This window comes from Petromyzon marinus, chromosome 27 (assembly GCF_048934315.1).
Source record: "Petromyzon marinus isolate PM22_M1 ecotype Great Lakes invasive population chromosome 27, UKy_Petmar_22M1.pri1.0, whole genome shotgun sequence".
In the NCBI taxonomy this organism is placed as follows: Eukaryota; Metazoa; Chordata; class Hyperoartia; order Petromyzontiformes; family Petromyzontidae; genus Petromyzon; species Petromyzon marinus.
Window position 1 is genome coordinate 2,147,942 of NC_133693.1, and position 21,059 is coordinate 2,169,000.

General features: G+C 44.6%; 1 protein-coding gene across 3 annotated transcripts in view; it reads right to left on the minus strand.

The window, feature by feature from the left end:
* Nucleotides 1-4,662: 4,662 nt before the first annotated feature.
* Nucleotides 4,663-21,059, minus strand: part of LOC116946651 (zinc finger protein PLAG1-like) — a 46,903-nt gene continuing 30,506 nt past the window's right edge. For all 3 annotated transcript variants that reach the window (XM_032961803.2, XM_032961806.2, XM_076070005.1), the window contains exons 4-6: nt 19,054-19,593; nt 18,203-18,504; nt 4,663-16,728 (exon numbers count right to left, since the gene is read on the minus strand). In XM_032961803.2, coding sequence (XP_032817694.2) covers nt 15,324-16,728; nt 18,203-18,504; nt 19,054-19,593 — 2,247 coding nt within the window. In that variant the 3' untranslated portion in view covers nt 4,663-15,323. The remainder of the gene's footprint in view (nt 16,729-18,202; nt 18,505-19,053; nt 19,594-21,059) is intronic.

The following is a 21,059-nucleotide window of genomic DNA, read 5'->3' on the forward strand; positions in this document are numbered from 1 at the left end:
AAAGTTCCAGTGAACGAATCGCTTAAATTACTTGATACACTAGTAAAGAATACAGGTTTACCAAAAGATATTCTGAAACTTGCTGACCATTGTTTAAATACCACTTACTTTTATGGAGAGGGAATTTCTTTAAACAAAAGGAAGGAGCAGCAATGGGCTCTCCTTTATCTCCTGCTATAGCAAATCTGTACATGGAAAACTTTGAAATAAGAGCACTTGCCTCGAGCACATTAAAACGATCTTTTTGGTTTAGATATGTGGATGACACTTTGGTTATGGCCACATGGTAAAGATACACTTAATGATTTTCTAAATGATCTCAATACACAAAACCCGGCCATCCAGTTCACCATGGAAATGAAGGTGAATAACACACTCCCGTTCCTAGATATTTTGCTTGGACATGGCATAAACGGTAAAATAACACAGCGTTTACAGAACGCAAACGCAACACTGATGCCTATCTGAATGCAGATTCGCATCATCATCCAGCTCAGAAATCCTCTCTTATCAAGACGCTCATATATCGGGCTAAAACAGTGTCAGATGGTGAAAGTCTAGTGAGAGATATCAAACACGTTAAAGATGCATTACGACAGAATGGCTACAATAATACTCAAATTAACAGAGCACTGAATGCCAAATCACGATCGCAAAGCAACACTGCTGAAAGCGATCAGATTCTTAAAACAATTAAAATTCCATATATCTCAGGAGTAACTGCCAAATTAGCCCGTGTTTTGCAAAAGCAAAACGTTACAGTAAGATTTGGTACAGTACACAAAATTCAAAACTAGTATCTTGCACTAAAGACGAATTACCTAAATTATCAACAGAAGGTGTATATCGGATTATTTGTTTATGTGGCAGATGCTATATTGGACAGACGGGACGTAACATCAGCATAAGACTAAAAGAACACCAAAGAAATATTAAATTATCTCAAACACAACTGTCGGCAGTGGCAGAACATGCTTGTCAACAAGGACACTCAATTGATTTTGATAACGTTGAAGTGTTGTGTAAAACTAATTATTACTGGCAAAGACTAATTAGAGAATCCATTGAAATTGAGAGAAACAGAAATAACTTTAATCGTTCTGATAGCTATAGGCTTAGTGCGGCTTGTAATTCCTTATAGGGAAAACACATTAATTAACGGATTACTAATGTAGCATACAATCACAATAACACACATTACAACTAATTACTAATCATAACCATTGACTGATTACCAATCGATTATATAATTACAATACCCCCCCTCCGCCTCAAATCACTGCACCTGAATGAGTTAAATGATGACGTCACCCTGCTGCTCTATTTAAGACCGAGAGCAAGTGAGGGCTTTACCATTCTGGCGAATTGCCCGATGATGCTGGATGTAATTACCAGCGAAATGTCATATCCAAACTGTAAATGCTATGGATTCACTCTTCAACACACTGGTGGGCTAAAGTAGTGAACTAATTGTCTTTTGTCAACGTGACACTTTTTTGCTGATTGGCCGTGTCGGGTGGTGGAGGGTTACGACACATTTATAAATAACGCGATCTAACCCAAAAACCTTTATTATGAATAAAATAAAATGTTTCGCTCCGGATGACCGCTGCCAAGTATTATCTGTATTTTGATTTAGTGTGCTGATCTTAAAGGTGTATTGGAAAATTTGATACTCCGACTGATGCTTCTGTTGTGGAGTAACTCATGCAGCCAGCTATGGCTCTAGGGTTTGGTGTTACATGTTATTTATGTAGTTTATTGTAAAAAATTCGGTCACAGTCCCTATGATCACTATTACGTTGCATTTATGGCTTTATTTTGGTGATTTCGAAAACGTTTTTTGGTTTGGCCATGTTTTTGTTTATTGTAGTACGGAGTTGGACTGATGGCCTTAATCTTAGCTGTCTTGTGGTTGTTGTTGTTTGACTTGCATCCCATTGGGATTTTTGCACACAGCGTTGGTGTACGGTGCTTTTTTCAGGAATATTTTGCTGTTTTTTTCATGAATTTTCTGTTTGCACAGTCACAGTCACTTTAAGATGTTTTTCTTGTTTTTGTATTTTGTTTGTTGCGGTTGCACCCGATTCAAGAGCCGAATGGCTCACAGGGCTATACCAAATAAATGGAACTATGAACTATGATTGCATTCGGAAAATCTGAACGGTGCCTGTGTCAAATTCGGTTTAAAAAAGTTACGTACCATTAGGGGAAAATGTGTGACCGTACTTTAAGATGTTTGTTACATTACAGTACTATATATCATATTAATGCTATACAATTAAACTGGAATATTACGCTATACTACGTATTAAATTATCATTATTTACTTCGTTTGGAAGCTATTTCAGTGAACTGTGCCGTGCATGATTCATCTCCCACTTGCGAAAAAAAAGACACTAAAATTAAATTGTATCTCAGCCGTCCGATGTCTATCATCTACAAAGTAAAGGTCGCGCGAGGTGGCCCCTAAACTGTGAACTCATGATTTACGATCGCATTTCATAACGAGAGCGTGTGACACCTTCCCTGCCCAGCGGCTCACTCAGGGCGCAGAGTGTTTTTGTTTGAGGATTCGCTTGACGTGGAGCAGCATCAGCAGCACCGTGTGGCATCGCTCGCATTCTCGTGCAGCTGTCAAACCGCCAGCGGTGAAGACCGGAGCCTAGGTGAGGTATTCATTGCGATGCAGAGATGCGTAGACATTTAAAAGCATTCGTCGTTCACATGGCACCTGTAAGCCAATGTAGCAAAAGAAACACTGGTGGACATCATCAACTTTTGGAATTTCCTCCCATCACCTCTCTTTCCACCAAGCTCTTATAACTTTTCACAATTCAAGGAGCGCATTGCAATATGCTTTGCACAAGGTACACATTCCCCCAATGTATTTTAGAGACAATGTTTGGGGTGTATCTTATAGTCTGGTAGCTGTGTGAGTGTTTGTATAACTAAAAACGAGGTACAAGTATTCGTTGGGTTTTTCGGTAAAGTCACGTAGATTCAAATTCATAAAAAATATAAACTACGTTTCGATCATAACACAAGCGATCGTCATCTTCCTCCTGATGACGATCGCTCGTGTTATGATCGAAACGTCGTAATTTTCTTTATTAATTTGAACCTATCCACGTGACTTTTCCGAAAGACCCAAAGAATATGAATTCCTACAGTCACGAAAGCTTTAAGCTCTTACTCGGCACAAGGTTGGGGTGCATGTTATAATGCAGAGAATATGGTAACTGCATGCTACCTTCAACGTGGAAGAGTAGGCCAAAGCATCCCCGAGGAGAAACCTTGTCAGCAGTGGCACGAGCGAGTAATTGCAGGGCTGTACCTGCACTTGTTGCACCTACAATTTTAATAGGCCTGTTTGTTGCAGGCCGCTTGGCGATTTTGGCCTGTGCTTAGTGACTATTAAAATAAAAAAAGTTCCAAAGCTCCCGGGTTTTCCACATACTGTACTTGAGGTGTCTGCTTCTGAAGGGACATTGCCTGAAACGTCTTTATTCATCTTCAGGACAATGTTATTGATAAATGATTTGTTTTTGAGCATAGCACAGTATTGTGGTTGTTAAGCCAAGTACTGTAATGTACTGAAAATCCCTCGACTCCTATCCTACGTTTGGGTTATATAACGTATGTTAAACTGTTGTTTGCCGTTACATAAGCCTTACCAACCTGCAATACAGAGCTATATAACGTCATATATATGCAATACTCTCAGATGAGAGAATTCAATTATTCGAATGCTTGATCCTCATGAAAAAAAGTCTTAAGTTTCAGCGATATTTTAATCTGGATAACCAAATTGAATTAACTCATCGCTTATTAATCCACTGCTGTATAAAAAAAAACCTCAAGGCGTTGCTATCGATCACGGTTTTGTGATGTAACAATCCATCCAGCACATGCACACGAGCAGATTTAAGCACTACATCCCTGCTACGGATGTAGCCTCGTACGTATTCCATTCCTTGGCCGCTATTCCGTCACTATTCTTGACCATTTCCATAATTTTAATATCCCATCCCAGGATGTTAAAGTAATTGTCATTGCGTATTTGGATAAATTAATTTTCACTTAAGTTGCCGGCGTGCAGTTGTGTGGACATGCAAAATGCACCTAATGCACTGGTACTAGTTTGATATAATAAAAGTATAGGTATTATAGACATAATCTGCCGGAATGTGCCTCCCCATATCTCGGAAGACAAGAAGATTGGACCCTGCAGTGCTTGGATGGGTAACCACCATGCATAAGAGGTTGTCAAGGTTATGAGAAGCAGAGGAGAGTGCAGAAAAAAACTATTTTGTAAGCATAAATCCAATAACCCGCACACTACACGGAGTCAAAGATTGTTGGATGCGGTTTATTGGATTCATGCTGTACTCTATGGCTGTGCTTATGCTTCTGCATCGATGCTCCCCGCCTTCACTAACCAGCACTGATCATTACGGTGAAGTGCTGGTCAAATAACCTCCATAACGTCCACAGCACGAGACCCTCATCCAGCAGTGGATTAACAGAAGGGCTGTACACGTACGGTGCCATAAACTGTTATGTGTCTATTAAAGGCAAGACACACACACGCACATCATATTTCGAGAGACACACAGGGCAGTCTAAACATAATGAAAAATTGGCACATGACACTGGCAGTCCATTGAAAAATAACTACTTTACTTGTTATTAGTCATACTTATATAGCACTTAGAACTTAAAACAAGCATAGTTTATCATACATGTGTAGAGGTTATGCTAAAACTGAGAACAATAACAAAATACCAGAATATGTATAGATTTTACAGGGTCAGGGTATAAAACTGAAAAATATTGCACGTGTTGTGTATGAATAATACTTCTGCACTTTTGAACGAGTTTTTTTTTCTTCTCTAAAACACTTTGAACGAGAAAAAAATACAGATGCTACTGAAAACTTGGGAGGAAAAATAAAATCGTACAAAAATAAGTATCCCATTTTACAATCCATAAGTACTTTAGCAATACACATTTATAATATACATTTTTCTGTAGATGTTTTCAAACTATATCTTAACGACATAAAATGTTAAAGCAAATGCGATTCTTATTGTCCGAAAGCACCTTCCGTGACGGTATAAAGAGAGTAACACACACACACACACGCGCGCGCGCGCGAGCACGCCGGGTACTGAAAACACGGGCCACCAACGCCTCCTCGTCCCCATGGTTGTCTGGCTGTAGTGAAGGGTTTCCTGTCACCATCCCTGTGTACGACAGCGTCCGCTCGGGACTCCTCCGCGACACGCGACTCCGCCAAGAGACAGCGGAGAAGCTGCCACACACAGCAGCGGCTCGGCCACTGAAGGCCGGCTCGGTATGACCGGGGGGGGGGGGTGCGGGGGGTGGTTTAAAACGGCGCACGTGGGAAAGCAGCGATGTGGCGATGCCGTCACACTTGTCATGAGCTTAGTTGATCCTGTCCACCACAAACTGACTGTTAGACGGGCGTTAACAGTTGAGGTTTACATAAAGTGACTGAAAGGCACCAAGAACCACAACTCATTTTGTTCGTCGTCGTGTTTTCCTCCTCCTCCTCCTTAAACAGCAGCCAAGGACATAAATCGAACAGAACCGATAAGAGACTTTTCTTTGGCAAAACTAACCTGTGCCCCGTGCTAAACGATGAGACGTATATGAGATATAGCTGTGAGAAGTTATTGCGGCGATGTCAATGATTTGTAAGATACTGCAGAGTTTCTGATAACAACAAACAACAATGGCACAGCACACTGAACAAACATCAGTAGTATGTAGGATATAAAATAGGCAATATACAAAGACACAAACCTAATGTTTTTTGTCAGTATAACACTCATTGTATCAGTCAGGAACCAGCAAGACTTGTAACAGATTTATAGTGTTTGGAATGCTCCGACAACCCTTGCATCCTTCAGCTTTTTTTCTAATGGATCGTTACTTATAAGTAAAAAAAAACCTCTAGCAGCAAAGAACACTGGCCATGAAAGCCTAAATAGCACCTCTTGGCTCGACCTGAAAGGGTCTGGATAAGCCAACGTAAAGCGTCCCTTCAAAAATCACTTGCATTTCTTTCGTCAACAAATTCATGTGCCTGTACACGAGTTAAAAGTCGGCTTGTTGTTACCACAACAATCATACTATCATGAAAGCTACCAACAACAACAGTGCATCCCCCGCACGACAATAACAGCACGGGATGCACCGCCCTGTCTGACGCGTGGAAAATGCCGCAAAACACACAGCGGGCGATGGATGTTCTGATGCGACTCGCACGGCCGGAGACATCGTTGATCTGCAGCGATGCAAGGCAACTTTTAAGAATCCGAATAACAGTACAGCTGGCTTCATAATTATAAATGCAAAAACAACTTTTTTAGGTCGTACATGCGTTCCATTAAACGAACACTAATCGTGATTTTTTTTACATGATAAGCATACTTCATTATTACTCAAGATGAGTTGTTTTTAACCCAAAAAGTTAATTTACTCGAGTGACTCTGGTGCTCGCATGAATACTTACAATTAAAAAATTTTCCCAAGAAAACTCTTGCACTTAATGTGGCTTTTACACAAATAAACATAATCCGGTTCTGCTCTGATGTCCAATCGCCCATAAACCACACTGTCGCCAAAACTACTGCTGCGTAAGTTATTTCTCAATGCTAGAACTGCAAAGTCTTCAATGACGTGTCCGTCTTATCTCTGAGCAAGCAGTCTGGATAACTCGGAGGCACAAGGAAACCTATACATCTGCATCAACCTCTCACAAATTGTAACAACGCACCACCTCCTCTCTACCTGGTGCAACAACTCAGCAAGCGCCTCACATGAGTGCTACAGGTTAGTAATGCACACCCAATGTGCCGCTGTGAGAATAAGCAAAGTTAGAACTGGCAGACCGTGGACAAATTCACAGCTACTGCTGAGTACACGGTCGCGGTTGTGCTGTGGCGACTCGCCGTTGCTTCTTTGACTTTGTGCCGCGTGTTATTCGTGCGTGATTATCCAGCATTGCACACCACGTGCCAGGCAGGAGCTTCTTGAGAACCAGACGCGGCACAACGCGAACCAATTACCAACAAAACCGCTATTCGCCACTAAGTGACGGTGGCGTCACGACGGCGCCTGTGCCAGGCTAGGTGCACTTTGAGGCCACGTGAAGTGTCGAAGGCTCGTTGACAGGAGGACAGACCCACGTGCCTTGGGTTGGCTGAGATGACTGGTAGATGCAATAGCTGTATTTCCTACTATGCCAACTTGCTGAATTTTTATCCGCCCGGCACTCCGCTCGTTGTTGTGAGCGTCGCTCCTCTGCTCTCCGTTGTTGTTGGAGGGCGACTGCCTCCAACTGCCCAGCAGTATCCTTCACGAGCCTCCTCCATAGATCTTGACACCGCTGGAACCGGTCATCGGCAAGTCCATTCTGAAGCTAATCCGCGGCGCAACGCGAACACACACACGTTGTGGAAGATCCACAGCTGTCCCAGTTAGTTCCTTCTAGCACTGTCTATGAGCACTGTTGAGCGTTAGATCGCAGCCCAAACCCGGTCAGTAATTGCTATCCACTGCAGTCAGCAGGACGCATTTCCTTCTGAGAGCCGGTTCTGGTGTGAAGGGGGGGGGGAAAACCCCCCACACAGCTTTGCCAAAGTCAAAATCGCTCGCTCCTTAATACAATAACACGGCGGTGCGGCAGAAAGCGCTCAAAGTGAGAAATACGGAATGAGGTCCATTTGAACATCCTGACGCAAAATGTGAAACAATTTCAAACTATTTTATCGTTCTCATATTGGGGAATATAGGGACATATATAGATATATTTGGATTTCCATCTCTTTCTTATTTAAATATATATTTTAAAAAATACAACATACTATCAAGTATGCAACAATCGATTCCCACCCCCGTACTTAAAAGTTCCCTACAGTTATCCTATCAATCAGATGATAACTAGAAAGTATGGGCATATACAATTAAAATGACTGGCATATTGGTACAATTAAAGGAACCGTTCATAAATTCACAAATCAAATAGAGTATGTACCTCTAAAGATATACAAAATACGTTGGGTTAATATAATCGTCTGGGTATGTCTTTCCAATACGAAGTAACAAAGGGTAATTTCCCTGCTAATCTTTTTTTTAATTAAAAAAAAAGTTTTAGGGAGCTTACATATAAATCCGTTGTTTACCTATTGGGTAAAGTTTAAAAAGGCTACAAAGGTAGATGGGTCATCCTAGTTAATGTTTGCCAGGCTGGAGTCTACACACACTCATCAGGGACCATTGTTTGAAGCTTCTGAATTGATAACACAGATTATATTATCCAAATGTGGTCCTTGTAGCTTAGGCCGCGAGTTGAGTACATTCTGGGCTTAATTTATCAACTTTTTTTTACATTTAGAAACATTCGTTTAGAGTATTTGGTTGATATTCATTTCCACGTGACAAACCGCTTGGTTGAGCTATCGTTTATGGCCAGGTCGCTTCTAAAACACAGTTCTATATAGCTCGTTGGGCCTTACCTGGTAAAATAAAGTAAAACATGTTTCACTCGATTTCTTCCGGAACGCCATCAGGTTACTTTAGAGTAATGCATTATTGGCGCAAAATACTCTTAGTAGTGTCCTCAAGTACATCTGGTAACCGTAAGCACTAATCACACCATCGCAGTATCGTGCGGACCAAAAAAGGCGAGACGGATGTAACGTGTCAAAATAATTTCCCGCATGGTGTTCAGGACTGTTCGGGTTGAAATTAGCCACGGAGAATGCCGCCCCACAAGAGCGCGTGGCAAAAAGCTTGCGGGACGATACCCTCAACACACAGCCCGAAACCGGAGCGAACCACACTTGATTTACGAGTGGCTATGAAAGCCTAAGTGCTAAATGAACAACAAAAAATATATTTCGATTGAAAGCTTTCGTGACTGCAAGGATTCATCTTCTTTGGTTCTTTCGGTAAAGTCACGTAGGACTGTCCTGTTTCTTCACCTGAGGACGGCTACTTGTGTTGTGGCCGAAACGTCGTGAGAATTTTATTGTTTTATTTTATTATGTTATTCTCATTCTACGTGACTTTACCGAAAGAACCAAAGAAGAGGAAAAAAACAAAAAATAGCCCAACGAAAATGCCTTCATGTGGAGCAAAAGGTGTTATGGACTCGTCCCAACAATGGAGTCTGCACAACGGCCGTAAGCATGGATTTCTACACTTTGCATCGCGCTTTGCGAACGCACATGGAACACATGCTAAGAACCTGCCAAACGTTGTTCTCCACTCCAGATACGAGGGAGGGGGGAACACACGAGTGTTGCCTTGACAGAAGAACTCCGCTTGGATATTGTATTTGTTCATAATAAAGCCTACGTGTTAAACTGAATATTGTATTTGTGGCGAGTGTTGTAGTCGAGGCTGCTGAACCTCGGGGTTGTGCACCGTTCGCCAGTAGCTGTTTGAATGAGAAACCCAGAACGAAAGATTAAGCAAGCAGTGTACTGTAGCCCAGCTCTTGCTACTAGGCTACACAACAAGCCACATCGATAGTACCTCACTGAGCGGAACTGCACTCAGTGCTATGGAAAGACACTATGCGTATACGCAACTGTACTTTGAAAGGGGGTAAGATAGTGATTTTTCATTTCACGTTACTTACATTTGTAATCACTGAAACAAAAGATGTTTTTATTGCCACGTGGGTTTTGTTGACGAACAAAAGACACGCGTGCCCATTACTGAATACAATTCAATTCAGCTAGGCTGAGGCACTGTATTTTTGCTTTTATTTGGTAAGTGCTGAACCCAATGTGAGGAGTTGCCAAAAATCACAAAAAACAAGTGCTCTTGAGGGTAGCTGGCTGCAATAAAACGTACAAAACAATTACTCTATGCTTTTTCATATACGCTACTGCACGTGTCAATAACAGGGTTTCGATATATTTTTTCTGATCTCATTTTCTCTCTCTCTAATTTATCGTTGTACATGTTTACGAGCATTTAAATTTGGCCAATTGAACCTTATGGCGGTACCTCGCATAATTTCCGTGATGCAGTAATTTTTAATCTGATGGTCGACGATGCGGCAATCGATTAATCTCGACGAGCTGTACACGATGCACACTATTCAAAGTTGCATTTTTCGATAACGGATTTTTTAATGCTGTTTGGCGTTTCGACATCGCGGAGTGTGGCACTGATTTCGGATTGATTGGTACACCAGTCCCGGAGTTAAGTACACCCCTGCAAAAAATAGTGTCCCAGAAATAAAATATTTAATTGCCTCGGCTATTTTGTATGATTTGGTACCCCGGGGTACCGGCATCAGGATCAATCGTTGCACGTACATCATTGACGCACGCGCATTTCACCCATTCGTGCCAGGCCGGCTTGTTGGCGTGTATGTGTGTGATGATGATGATGAGGTAAGACACGTTCGACAAGGTGTGAATGTTTCACAATTACTCCAGAATTTCAGTGAGGCAGGGTAATTAATTCACCAGTACCATCTCAACTTTACCCTTTGCACAGATGTGCAGTTGAGGAGGGGGGGGGGGAGAAGTAAAACATTATTATTGTTTTGTTTTAAGTGCCTGTACACAAAAAAAGGACAAAATTATAAATATTATTTGAACAAACCAAAAAATGTACTTGTTCCTAATGTGGCGATTCATGCCCACAATGCGTTTTTTTTCTGAAACCACAGGCTAATGCGTTGAATATATCAGCCGTATCAGGCTCATAAGGTATCTTCAGTTACAAACAGGTAATAATGCAAGACATTCACGTCCGTATTAGTAACATCAACAAAACTTCCGCAATTTCCAAATTAATGCCATATCAACGTGACTCGTGTGATGTTTAGAGTGTAGTGCCTACTCTGTGTTCTGTAAAGCATGCCAATAACATATGAATCGGATTTTTTTTGAAGACTCGAGGCAATGTTGAGAGCGTCCGTCGTTTCACGGACGCGTTTAAAAAAAAAAAACATATACCAACTTAGGTGTTGATAGGGCTACGACCTGTAGCTATAGGATGCAACCAGCAGTACACTTGTACGCAGAGAGATGACCGGATAGAGCGCATATATCGACGTAAGTGTGCGCAAAAGCAGATTTGTGCAAAGCTCTTTCGCGCCAAGTGTGCGCGTATAACAACCTCCGTCTTTACGAGAGAGCTCATGGATTGTGGACTTTGATGACAAAGTTGCACGCGCAGAGAGGCACGTTGCAATCCGGGTTACGGGCTGCCTAACCTCACCTCTGAATGCCGATTCTACAGGTCCTGGCTACGCTCGAGTTATATACTGCAACTAATAAACTGTACATAGCTATAGAAATCTGCTGTAGTATAAAAAAATAAAACGGACTACACAGTGTCTATTTTTGAATGAGGCCATCACAGTTAAAATGGGCATATCTTCAAAAATAAAATCGAGAAAATATGCAAACGTTATAGAATACCTCTATGCATAAATACTTAAGGCTTATTTCCTTCATTTTAATGGCTATGATGAATATAGACTTTTTTTTTGCAAAAGTAACAAATCTGATGTTTTAATGCCAACTCTCTCAACTCGTTAGTGTAAACGGCAGTGAAATGTGTTTCTCTCTCTCTCACATCCTCCTCATTGCTCCTATGCATTGAGAGCGGTTGTTGTTATTTTCCTTCAAGGTATCAATTCTGACTTGAAACATTTGTGATTTCATCGCACCCAGGTATCGTCGTCCATCGATCGGCACAACCTGTTTAGACAGGTGCCCCCCCCATGCCCCCCCCCACCCCCCATGGCACACCGCGGCTCCCCGAGTGACGATGCTCAGCCATGGATCTGGTTACGCCACCGTGGTTGCCGCAATTTTAACCAACGTTCACTTTTCCGTTGCTGCTGGAGCAACAACAGTTTACGTAAACAACATACGTGTTGTGTATGGGTTGGGATCCCAGACGTCCCCCAATATTGTCTCCATTGTGTATTTGGTGTGCAAAACCTATCAGTTTAAATCACGCGAAAAATTGTGATGCTGCGTTGGCAGGAGTGCACAAAGCACAAATAACAACTGGATACATTTGGCCAATAACACTGCCCAAAAGGAGATTTTTTGTTAAATTAAATAATCGACGTTTTGGGCAATGGCCCTTCTTCATAGCAGCAGGCGCCATGAACCCACAACGTCAACTAGTATACAAAGTTTCCCTCTTCAGGGCAGATTATTGATCAATGTGTCGATCAAGATTCTAGCTGGACTCCTTCAACGCCATCCACTTACTGCTCAGTCAAAAGCAAATCAGTTACCTCTAAGGAAAGTCTACACGCTGTTGGCCGAGTGTCGTGCTGACAGAAGTACAAATGCCACTTTTTGATGGATTTCGGAAGAGTCGTTACGTTTAACCAATACGCCATTATCCTCCTCGCATGTAAAGGTAACAAACTAAGTGCCAAATTGTTTTACTAAATATTTTAAGGATACAATTAAAATGTTAAAATGTTAAACATGTACAGGTGTAGTTAAGTGCTTACTATTAGATCATCTGCATCCCAGACTGCGGTAATAAAGCAAGTGCGCATTGCCTGAACCAGCCCACTGTGTCACTTGACGGCCACGCTATTCGACTGGAACGTCGTCGTCGTAAAAACACAGGCGCCTAACTGCCGCTGTGACCAAAACCTGACGCCAATAAAACTCTCCTTGGAAAAAGCAGTGCATCAAACGTACCTGGATCACATGGCAGCTTAACACATACAAGATGTAAAAACCCAACAACAAAAATTACATCACGGAATAAGAAAAAATAATAATAAGATCCGAGGGAGAATATGTCTTGGCAAATGTTGGCGAGGCGCGGCGGCGGCGGCGGCGCCCCCTCCGTGTGACTCTCGTTCGGGTAACGCAAGAGGGGGCCGTGAGGGCTGGGGGAGGTTTTTGACAATTGGCACAGCGCTCCTTCTTGGCCCCCAGCGAGTAGCACACCCATCCACACAGCGCAGAGGACGGAGAGTGCCCTTATCCCCCACCCTCCATCTCTGCCCCCCCTCTCTCCGCTTACCGGCACAACTCCTGTGTCTTTCTAACAGTCTTTTGAGCCACGTTGGTGGCTAAGCAGCAGCAAACATGGTTATTAACAATACATTTCAAATATGAAACATAAAAAAAAACCTTTTAAAAGTTCGCAATGTACAATAATTCACCCAATAACACTGTCCTGTCCCCAAGTAACAGTTACAGGGTTTCCCCCCCCCCCCTATGAATTGCTCCGATCTTAACGGTATTTTGTCAAGTGCCCGCATTCTTCAGGTATTTTTTTAATTAATGCCTAGTTTCAAGCAATCCATGCCACGCTGCGCCGACTCAGATTCTGAAATGACGAGAGGCATTTCGATTTTTGTGGGTTTTGAATCAAATATCTTTGGCTTAATATGTAGTCCAGGATTTTTTAAATGTGTGTCATGGGTATACACTACGGTATGTCAGTGAGTGTAATCGTCGAAAGTATGAATTTGGGGATAAGCATGTCATGCATTTAACCAAAGGTAAAACTAAATCTGAGGATGCTGCCGCAGTGTAACGGTTAGCAACCCAGAGGTCAAGGCTTGATTAGATTTCCCAACGTGGCAGTTGAACGAACCGATAGGGAGTTTCTTAAGTCTACCCTCCGTTCGTGAAGCACTATAAATGGGTAGATCACAGTTCGTCAACCAGCAGGCCGTGTGTGATCGGGTAAAGTTTCAGTACTTCCACGACTTCCAAAACGCCTGGCCAGTGAGGAAAAGTAGACCAAATACCCTCTGAAGGGGATCTCAAAAGCTCCATTTAGTGTAGCCTCTATTGGAAGCCTTTTGGCCAGTAAAGAAGCGAGCAAAGCAATGAATGGCTGCACTATCAAATTCACTTTTACAACCAAAAAAAAACCTACAAAAAATAAATGTTACCGAATCAAAACAGCTGAGTCCCCACAAGGCGTTGTATGGATTGCTCTGTTGCATTGTCAGTCATGATCACACACAATGCCTACGAATCATCCCCAAGGCATTTTCAAAACTGTTGTGACGACTTTCATAGCAAAGACCTTGCTTTGGGTAAAGCAAAAGTCAAACACTGTAAACAACATGCCGCTTCAAGAGAACGCAATGAGGCCAGGATGGAGATTAAACTCTTGAGCAGACAGTTAGATGAAGTGTGCTTCAAAAGGCCACGCGAGAGCACAACACCGACACAAAAGAATAGTCAAGGCACTAACGGGACTATTCCCACAGACGTCCCAACCTTAAGGCGTTTGTTATGCCACATGCTTCACATTCACACATTGGACATCATCACCATTTGACATAAGGAGATAAGAAATACCTTACAGACTTTGGAAAGGAAAACCTGGCATCATGCACTATTTGCCAAATTGCTATATAGCGTTTTAATGCTTTACTGATAACTCATTATTACTATAATTACCACTTCGTACGTTTTCACGGTTGTGCTGTCATCACTCTCCGATGTGTTGTTAGGGTTGTACCCCGTGTTTGTTCGGCTCGATCTCGGACGTTTGGAAGCTTCGTCAGGAACTTTGAGACATTATGCCGGACAGGACGTGGTACAACCCAAAGGTGCATGGGAAGGCATCGTAATTTTACATCGTGTGTGGATTTAAGTGCCTCTGTTAAAGCAGTCGGAAAAAAAACCCCACCCAAAATCACGAGTTGTGTAATTTAAGTTTGCAAAAAATATATAAGTTTAACACTTTCTTTGATAGATAGGGGGAACATGATTCTGGCCAATGCTATTTGGCATTTATATTTTTTTATGCTGAATCAGTTAAGGATTAAATTAATACTTTCCACATTTCCAAAGTCTGTAATAACTTAGGTAGGCACAGACTTAATAAATGCTTTATCACACTGTCTGTAAAGTGACATTACAGGTGTCTTAATAAAATGCCCATCGACAGTAAGGCAAGAATAAAGGGCGCCCAACAGGTGCATACTAAAGTGCCTCAATAACCAGGCCACCATCAAACGCACTTAAATAGTGAAATCGGCAGAGTAATATAAGTCAGTGGGACCACCAACTTCCCTTTACGTACATTTGCTTACAATTTGAGTAACTGCGGGTACTAAGCTGACAAGAACAACACATGCTTAAGTGAAATACGCAATGGCACTTTTTCTTCAAATATAAATGGAATTCTTTTAAAATGTGAGCGAGTTAAATGCCGTCAGAGCAAGTTAGCGGTTCCACAGATTGCTATTGGCCCTGAAAAACAAGCATGCAGAGCAGGGCAGTGACAATAGCTCCAGCACGACCCTCACACTACTGGAAGGCCTGGTGGAAGCGTGGCAGTGACGGCGTGCCGACGCTTGAGGTATAGGGAGGAACCATGGGGTGCATGTGCCCCATGTTCAGGCCACCGCCGACCCCCTGCTGGCTCGGCTCCAGCGAGTCCTGCTCCAGCGCGCCACCCATGTGGCCTTGGTCCTCTCCCGCCAGGTAGCCCCCTCCACCGTCGCCGGTGGTCTCGCCCATGTCATCGCCGGCTGGCTGGGCGGGCCCCGGGAGACTCAGCGGCAGGAAGCTGAGCAGCTGCGAAAGGTCTACGCCGGCGGCGCTAAGCGTCTCGGCCATGGCGGCACTCTCCTTCTGCAGCAGCGGGTCAGACGAGCCGTCATCCATCGCGCCACCTGTGTTGTGGGCCGACGGTGATTGCTGCTGCTGCTGGTGCTGCTGCTGCTGGTGCTGCTGCTGCTGGTGGTGCTGCTGCTGCTGCTGCTGGTGCTGCTGGTGCTGCTGTGAGAGGCGCTTGGCCTCGTCACTGCAAAATGAGGTAGATCCCAGCTGATACTTCTGCGTCGGCAACTCGTGGGGCAATGTCAACGGCAATCCGTGCACGTGCTGCGGCGTCGAGGAATGGATGGGCGACGAAACGGGTTCCATGCAGCCCAATGGCAAGCTGAGCGGATTGTGGTGCTGCTGGTGTTGGGGTTGATGCTGCTGGTGGTGGTGATGGTGGTGGTGGTGGGGGGAGAGAGGCGGCAACGACGCCCCTACTTGCGAATACACATTCATAACCGGCATGGCCTGCAAAAAGGCTTGGGTGGACTGCGCCAGCATGCCCCCGTAGTCTTCCCGCACGTGCTGATGATGATGATGGTGGTGGTGCGGCTGCTGCTGCTGCTGCTGCAGCGATCCCACACCCAGCATGCCCAATATTTCCTGGTGCGTTTCCATCCGGCCCTTGAGCACCTCCTGCCCGTGGCTCTTCTTGGCGTGCCTCGTCAGGTGGTCCTTGCGCCCGAAGCGCTGGGAGCAGAACTGGCAGACAAAGTCCTTGCGCCCCGTGTGCACCACCATGTGGCGGCGCACGTCCTTGCGCGTGTAGAAGCGCCGCTCGCACTGCTCGCACGTGTGCCGCTTCTCCTTGAGGCCCGCCGACGGCTTGCTGGCGTGCGTCTTGAGGTGCTCCAGGAGCGTCGGCGTGCTCTCCAGCTGCGCCGAACAAACGCGGCACGTGAGGTCGCCGCTGGCGGCCGCGTGCAGCGCCACGTGCCGCCTGAAGCCCAGCTTGGTGTTGTACTTCTTGCCACACTCCTCGCACTTGTAGGCCAGCTTGTTGGGGTTGTGCGTCTGCAGGTGGTTTTTGAGGTGGTCTTTGCGGTGGAACATCTTCTCGCAGTGCGGGCACTTGTGGGTCTTCTGCGGGGAGTGGGTGGCCACGTGCCTTGGGGTGGGGAGCAGAGACGTGCAAAATGTAAGTACGTAAAAGCTTTATTAATAATATTTGTTTTACATTTCGCCAAGTACAGCCAAACAGTTAATTATGAATCCCAAAATTGACTGCAAAAGTGAAATATAAAAGCTTACATAATAATAAGTAAACATTAATGTATGCATGCTTATTCAATTAGGCTAGCAACCCACATATGAAGACAACAACTAACAAACACTATTCAAATGATTGCATTAAACAAAAAATCTTGCACATACTTTCCAACACAATGCGTTTGTGCCCTGAAACATCAAGTTGTAATGACGTTACCTTCAGAGCTGCACAACCAGATAACGCCACACTCAATGATGTCATCACATGGCGTGTGAAGTCATCACCTTGGCAGAAAAAACTTTTTACTCAGTGTTAGCTTTTCAATCGCCAAATGTTGCCAACGTTTCAAATAATTTGGTCGGTTTTCTCCAGCGTAAACCCTAAAAGTAACACAAGTTGAAACTGTCATTTAATTTTATATTAGGTCATCTCGTATGAACGTTATCGTGGCCCCGCACACGCCGCTAGACAGGGACAATGTATGAATGCTTTCAACCTTAAGTTGGCTTCAATATTCCTAATTTATTTACTTCCTCATATTTAACATTTCTTCTGCATTATGCAGCACAATCAGTCATTCAAAAACTGTAAATTCACCAGAGATTGCACATTTTACCTTTCCTATATGAGTAAAAAGACAACGCATGACACAAAATGCGGAAAACGCAAAAAATCGGGAGCTTGCGGCAAAGAACGGTCAGTCTAATTATGGGAGCACTACTCTCCTTTTCCCAATCCTTTCTATTGCTCTCATTGGTGATGCTGTGGCTAGGAGATGTTAACTCCCTCGCCTGATATGCAGTAGGTCGTGGGTTCGATTCCGACCCTGACGCCTGCTGCTGTAATATTTGGAGTTTGTATATTCTCCCCGTGGGCGTGTCCATTCTCCTCCGGGTTCTCCAGTTTGACCCTCTATATTTAGAATCGTGTAGTCAGAGTATTTGCTTGCTTTAAATTTCCACATAAGCCACTTCATTGAGCTATCATTTGTAGCCAGATTGCGTCTGAAAAAGAGTTAAATAGTGGGCCTTACCTGGTAAAATAAAAAATAGTTTAGTTTTTTAGTTTATTGCTTCCTAGATCATGATGAAGAGCGCCTATTGTCACATTTGGTCATGCCGGTTACCTGGATGCCATGAACCCTGGTTCTGTGCTTTCAAATATTTGTTGTCGTTGCATACATGGAGAGTACGTACGGATGTATGCTGAACTTCTTTCGCACCATAAGTAGCCAATCGTGCTAATCGGAGGTGCGGGGGAAGAACAAACTAAAAAATAAGTTCTAAAGAAATGAGTTCTAAACAAATAATCGGAGGTGCGGATTTGTTACGCAAGGAAAAGATAAAACATGAGCAAAAAAGCATCGGAGCACCTGAGCAGCTTGTACTTGGAGACGAAGGCTTTGGAGCAGCCCTCTATGGAACACTTGTAGGGCCGCTCGCCCGTGTGCGAGTACGAGTGCACCTTGAGCTTCTCCACGCTGATGAACACCTTGCCGCACGCGCTACACGGGAAGGCTCGCCGCGGCCGGCCCTCCCGACCCCGCCGGCGCGACGACAGGAGAGGGCCCGGGCCCTCCCGCTTGACGGCGCGCAATCGGGGCGGGCTGCCCACGGCGGCGGCGGCGGCGTCGCCGCAAGCGGGCCCACCGCCTGGCACGCGCACGCGCTCCGCCTGCGCACAGCACCACCCACCCCCACCACCCACGCACGCACAGCAAAGGCGGTCAATGCCCTTCGCCCGTCCGGCCGCCTTCAAAGTGAAAACGCTTCGCGGGTACGCAGATGCACGAGCGTTGCAACAGTTGACGGAAAATGTGTGTGGTGGGAGAAGGGGAGGGTGGTGGTTTGTTTGTTTATCAACGTCGCGCAATGAGACGAACAATCAATTCGGAAGTCTCGCAGGGCAGCGCATCGCTGGTGCGATAGGGGACGGCCCATGGAAGTAAATCTCAGAGCTTTACATCTGACATCTCTTCAAGTGACCTCTGCTCCACATGGTAGAGGGCAGCAATTTTTTCAATGTGGAGGTTTTTTAAAAAAAACAAAAAATCTGACACCACAGCTATGCAAGGAGGACGATGAAACGATAATAAAAAAAATACATTTTACCGAATACCACGTATACGACACATTACCGAGAGCCCGGAGCTGTCTGTTGAACTTTTGAGTGATTGAGGTGTGTATATTGGCAATGCATGAACGTGAATGGGAGCGGCCCAACCTTTAGTCCAAAAGTGCTTAGCTCCTCCGCCGCAGGTGGCTGGTGGATCAGCAGGGCCTGCTGCTCGAGCAACGAGCAAAGCAGCGCCTGCTGTCCGCCAGAAGTTGGGCCTGGGCCGCCGACTTCAATCTGCCCCACGTCGCCCAGCCGGCCCGGCCCTTGCCTGTCCGCCCCCGGGGGGTGCACCATCTGATTCGGTAGTAGCGTTAACCCGGCAGGGCTGCAGTCGCCCTTCGGCTCTTCGTTGGCGAGGTGCCCCTCCGCTCGACGACCCACCGCCGCCCTCTGCTTGCCTTTTTGCCGTCCGCGACCTTTGCCGCCGCCAGGAGTTTTCCTCCGAGCCAAAGTCAGTTGCGCCTCCAGCTCCGGTTGAGTCTGGTGGCCCGAAACGAGTGCTTGCTTGCCTTCATCCAGATCCAGCACTCGCGCGGGATCAAGATCGGAGTCATCGTGGCTGCTGCAGTGGTGCGACTCCAGCAGGGAGAAAGTGCTGAACACGTTGCTGCAGTTGGAACACTTCCAGGGGTCAGGGGTTTCTGGCTGCAAAGGAACGACGCTAGCGTCACTTGCGCGCACGCACGGCCCGTTTGCACGGCGTTGAGAAAACCTAAATCACGTCAATTCAGGGTAATAGCTTTCATGGGCTCGTTTCTGAAATGCTCCAACCTTCACAGGTTGGGAACTAGTGCCCTAGACATATAGCAGTGCCAAGTCTGCAAAATCAGTGTAGGTTACATGGTCTTCCTTAGCACTGTTATCATGTAACATAAGGTATTGGTGTTTTGTATTGATGTATGTTCATCAGCTTGTCCTCATCAAGGCTAAACACGCCTTGTATACATACTCCTCTAAATTATATTCACAATCCAGAGGTTGTTGATTCACTCTCCTCACATGGCAGTTGAAACAACGGTGCGAGTTTCTTAAATCCTCACCACCACCTTGCTTCTATCCACCCAGCAGTACGACTGGGTGGACCACAGGTGCTCGTTTGACAGGTCACGTGTAGTGGGGGTAGAGCCCGGGTATACTCCTACCTCTTCCAAGATATCAGACCAGCGGAAGAGTGCAAAAATACACTTTATAGCAGTCCATCATAGAGGTTTTGGGCTAGATCGCGTAAATAAATGTGTCGTTAAACCCGCCACCACCCGACACAGCCAACTAGTAAGGGTTGTCACGTAAACACAACGTGGCCAATTCGTCACTAGTACAGCACACCGGTGTGTTGGAGAGCCAAGCCACAACATTTACAATAGATTGTTCTGTTTACGTGACAACCCTTACTAGTTGGCTGTGTCGGGTGGTGGCGGGTTTAATGACACATTTATACATTTACGCGATCTAACCCAAAAACCTGTTATGGATGATATTGGTCGCGAAAGCCTACGTGTTAAACTGACTCTACAGCAGTGGTTCTCAACATTTTTTGGCTACTGTACCCCTTGGCTCTGAGAAATCAATGTACGAATAATGAACATCAATATTTTAACCAATTGTCCATTTTGTGAGTTATCTTAACTCGATAGGATTTGCAAACCAATTTTTAAAAATTCGACGGAAGCTCTGAATGCATGACGCCATTTGTTTGTGCTCGCGGGTTACTCGTGGAGTAACCACATTTTTCTTAGCTCTTTCGGTAAAGTCACGTTGAAGGGAAACAATAAAATAATAAAATATATTCATTGTTATATATATTTTATTATTTTATTGTTTCCCTTCAACGTGATTTTACCGAAAGAGCTAAGAATATGAATTGCTGCAGTCACGAAAGCTTTAAATCAAAAGTAACCACATTGTTTACGATCAGTGAGTTTAGAAAGGTCCTTTTTATCGTTCGAGGTTACCATACGGATTTACATTTTATAGTAGTTATTTTACATTGGCAGATTCATACGTGATTATTCACCAATGACTCTCATAATATGATGTAGTTTCACCCCCAGGGGTCTATGTACCCCCGGTTGAGAACCACTGCTCTAGAGGAGCTCTTTAGAGCTCCCTCT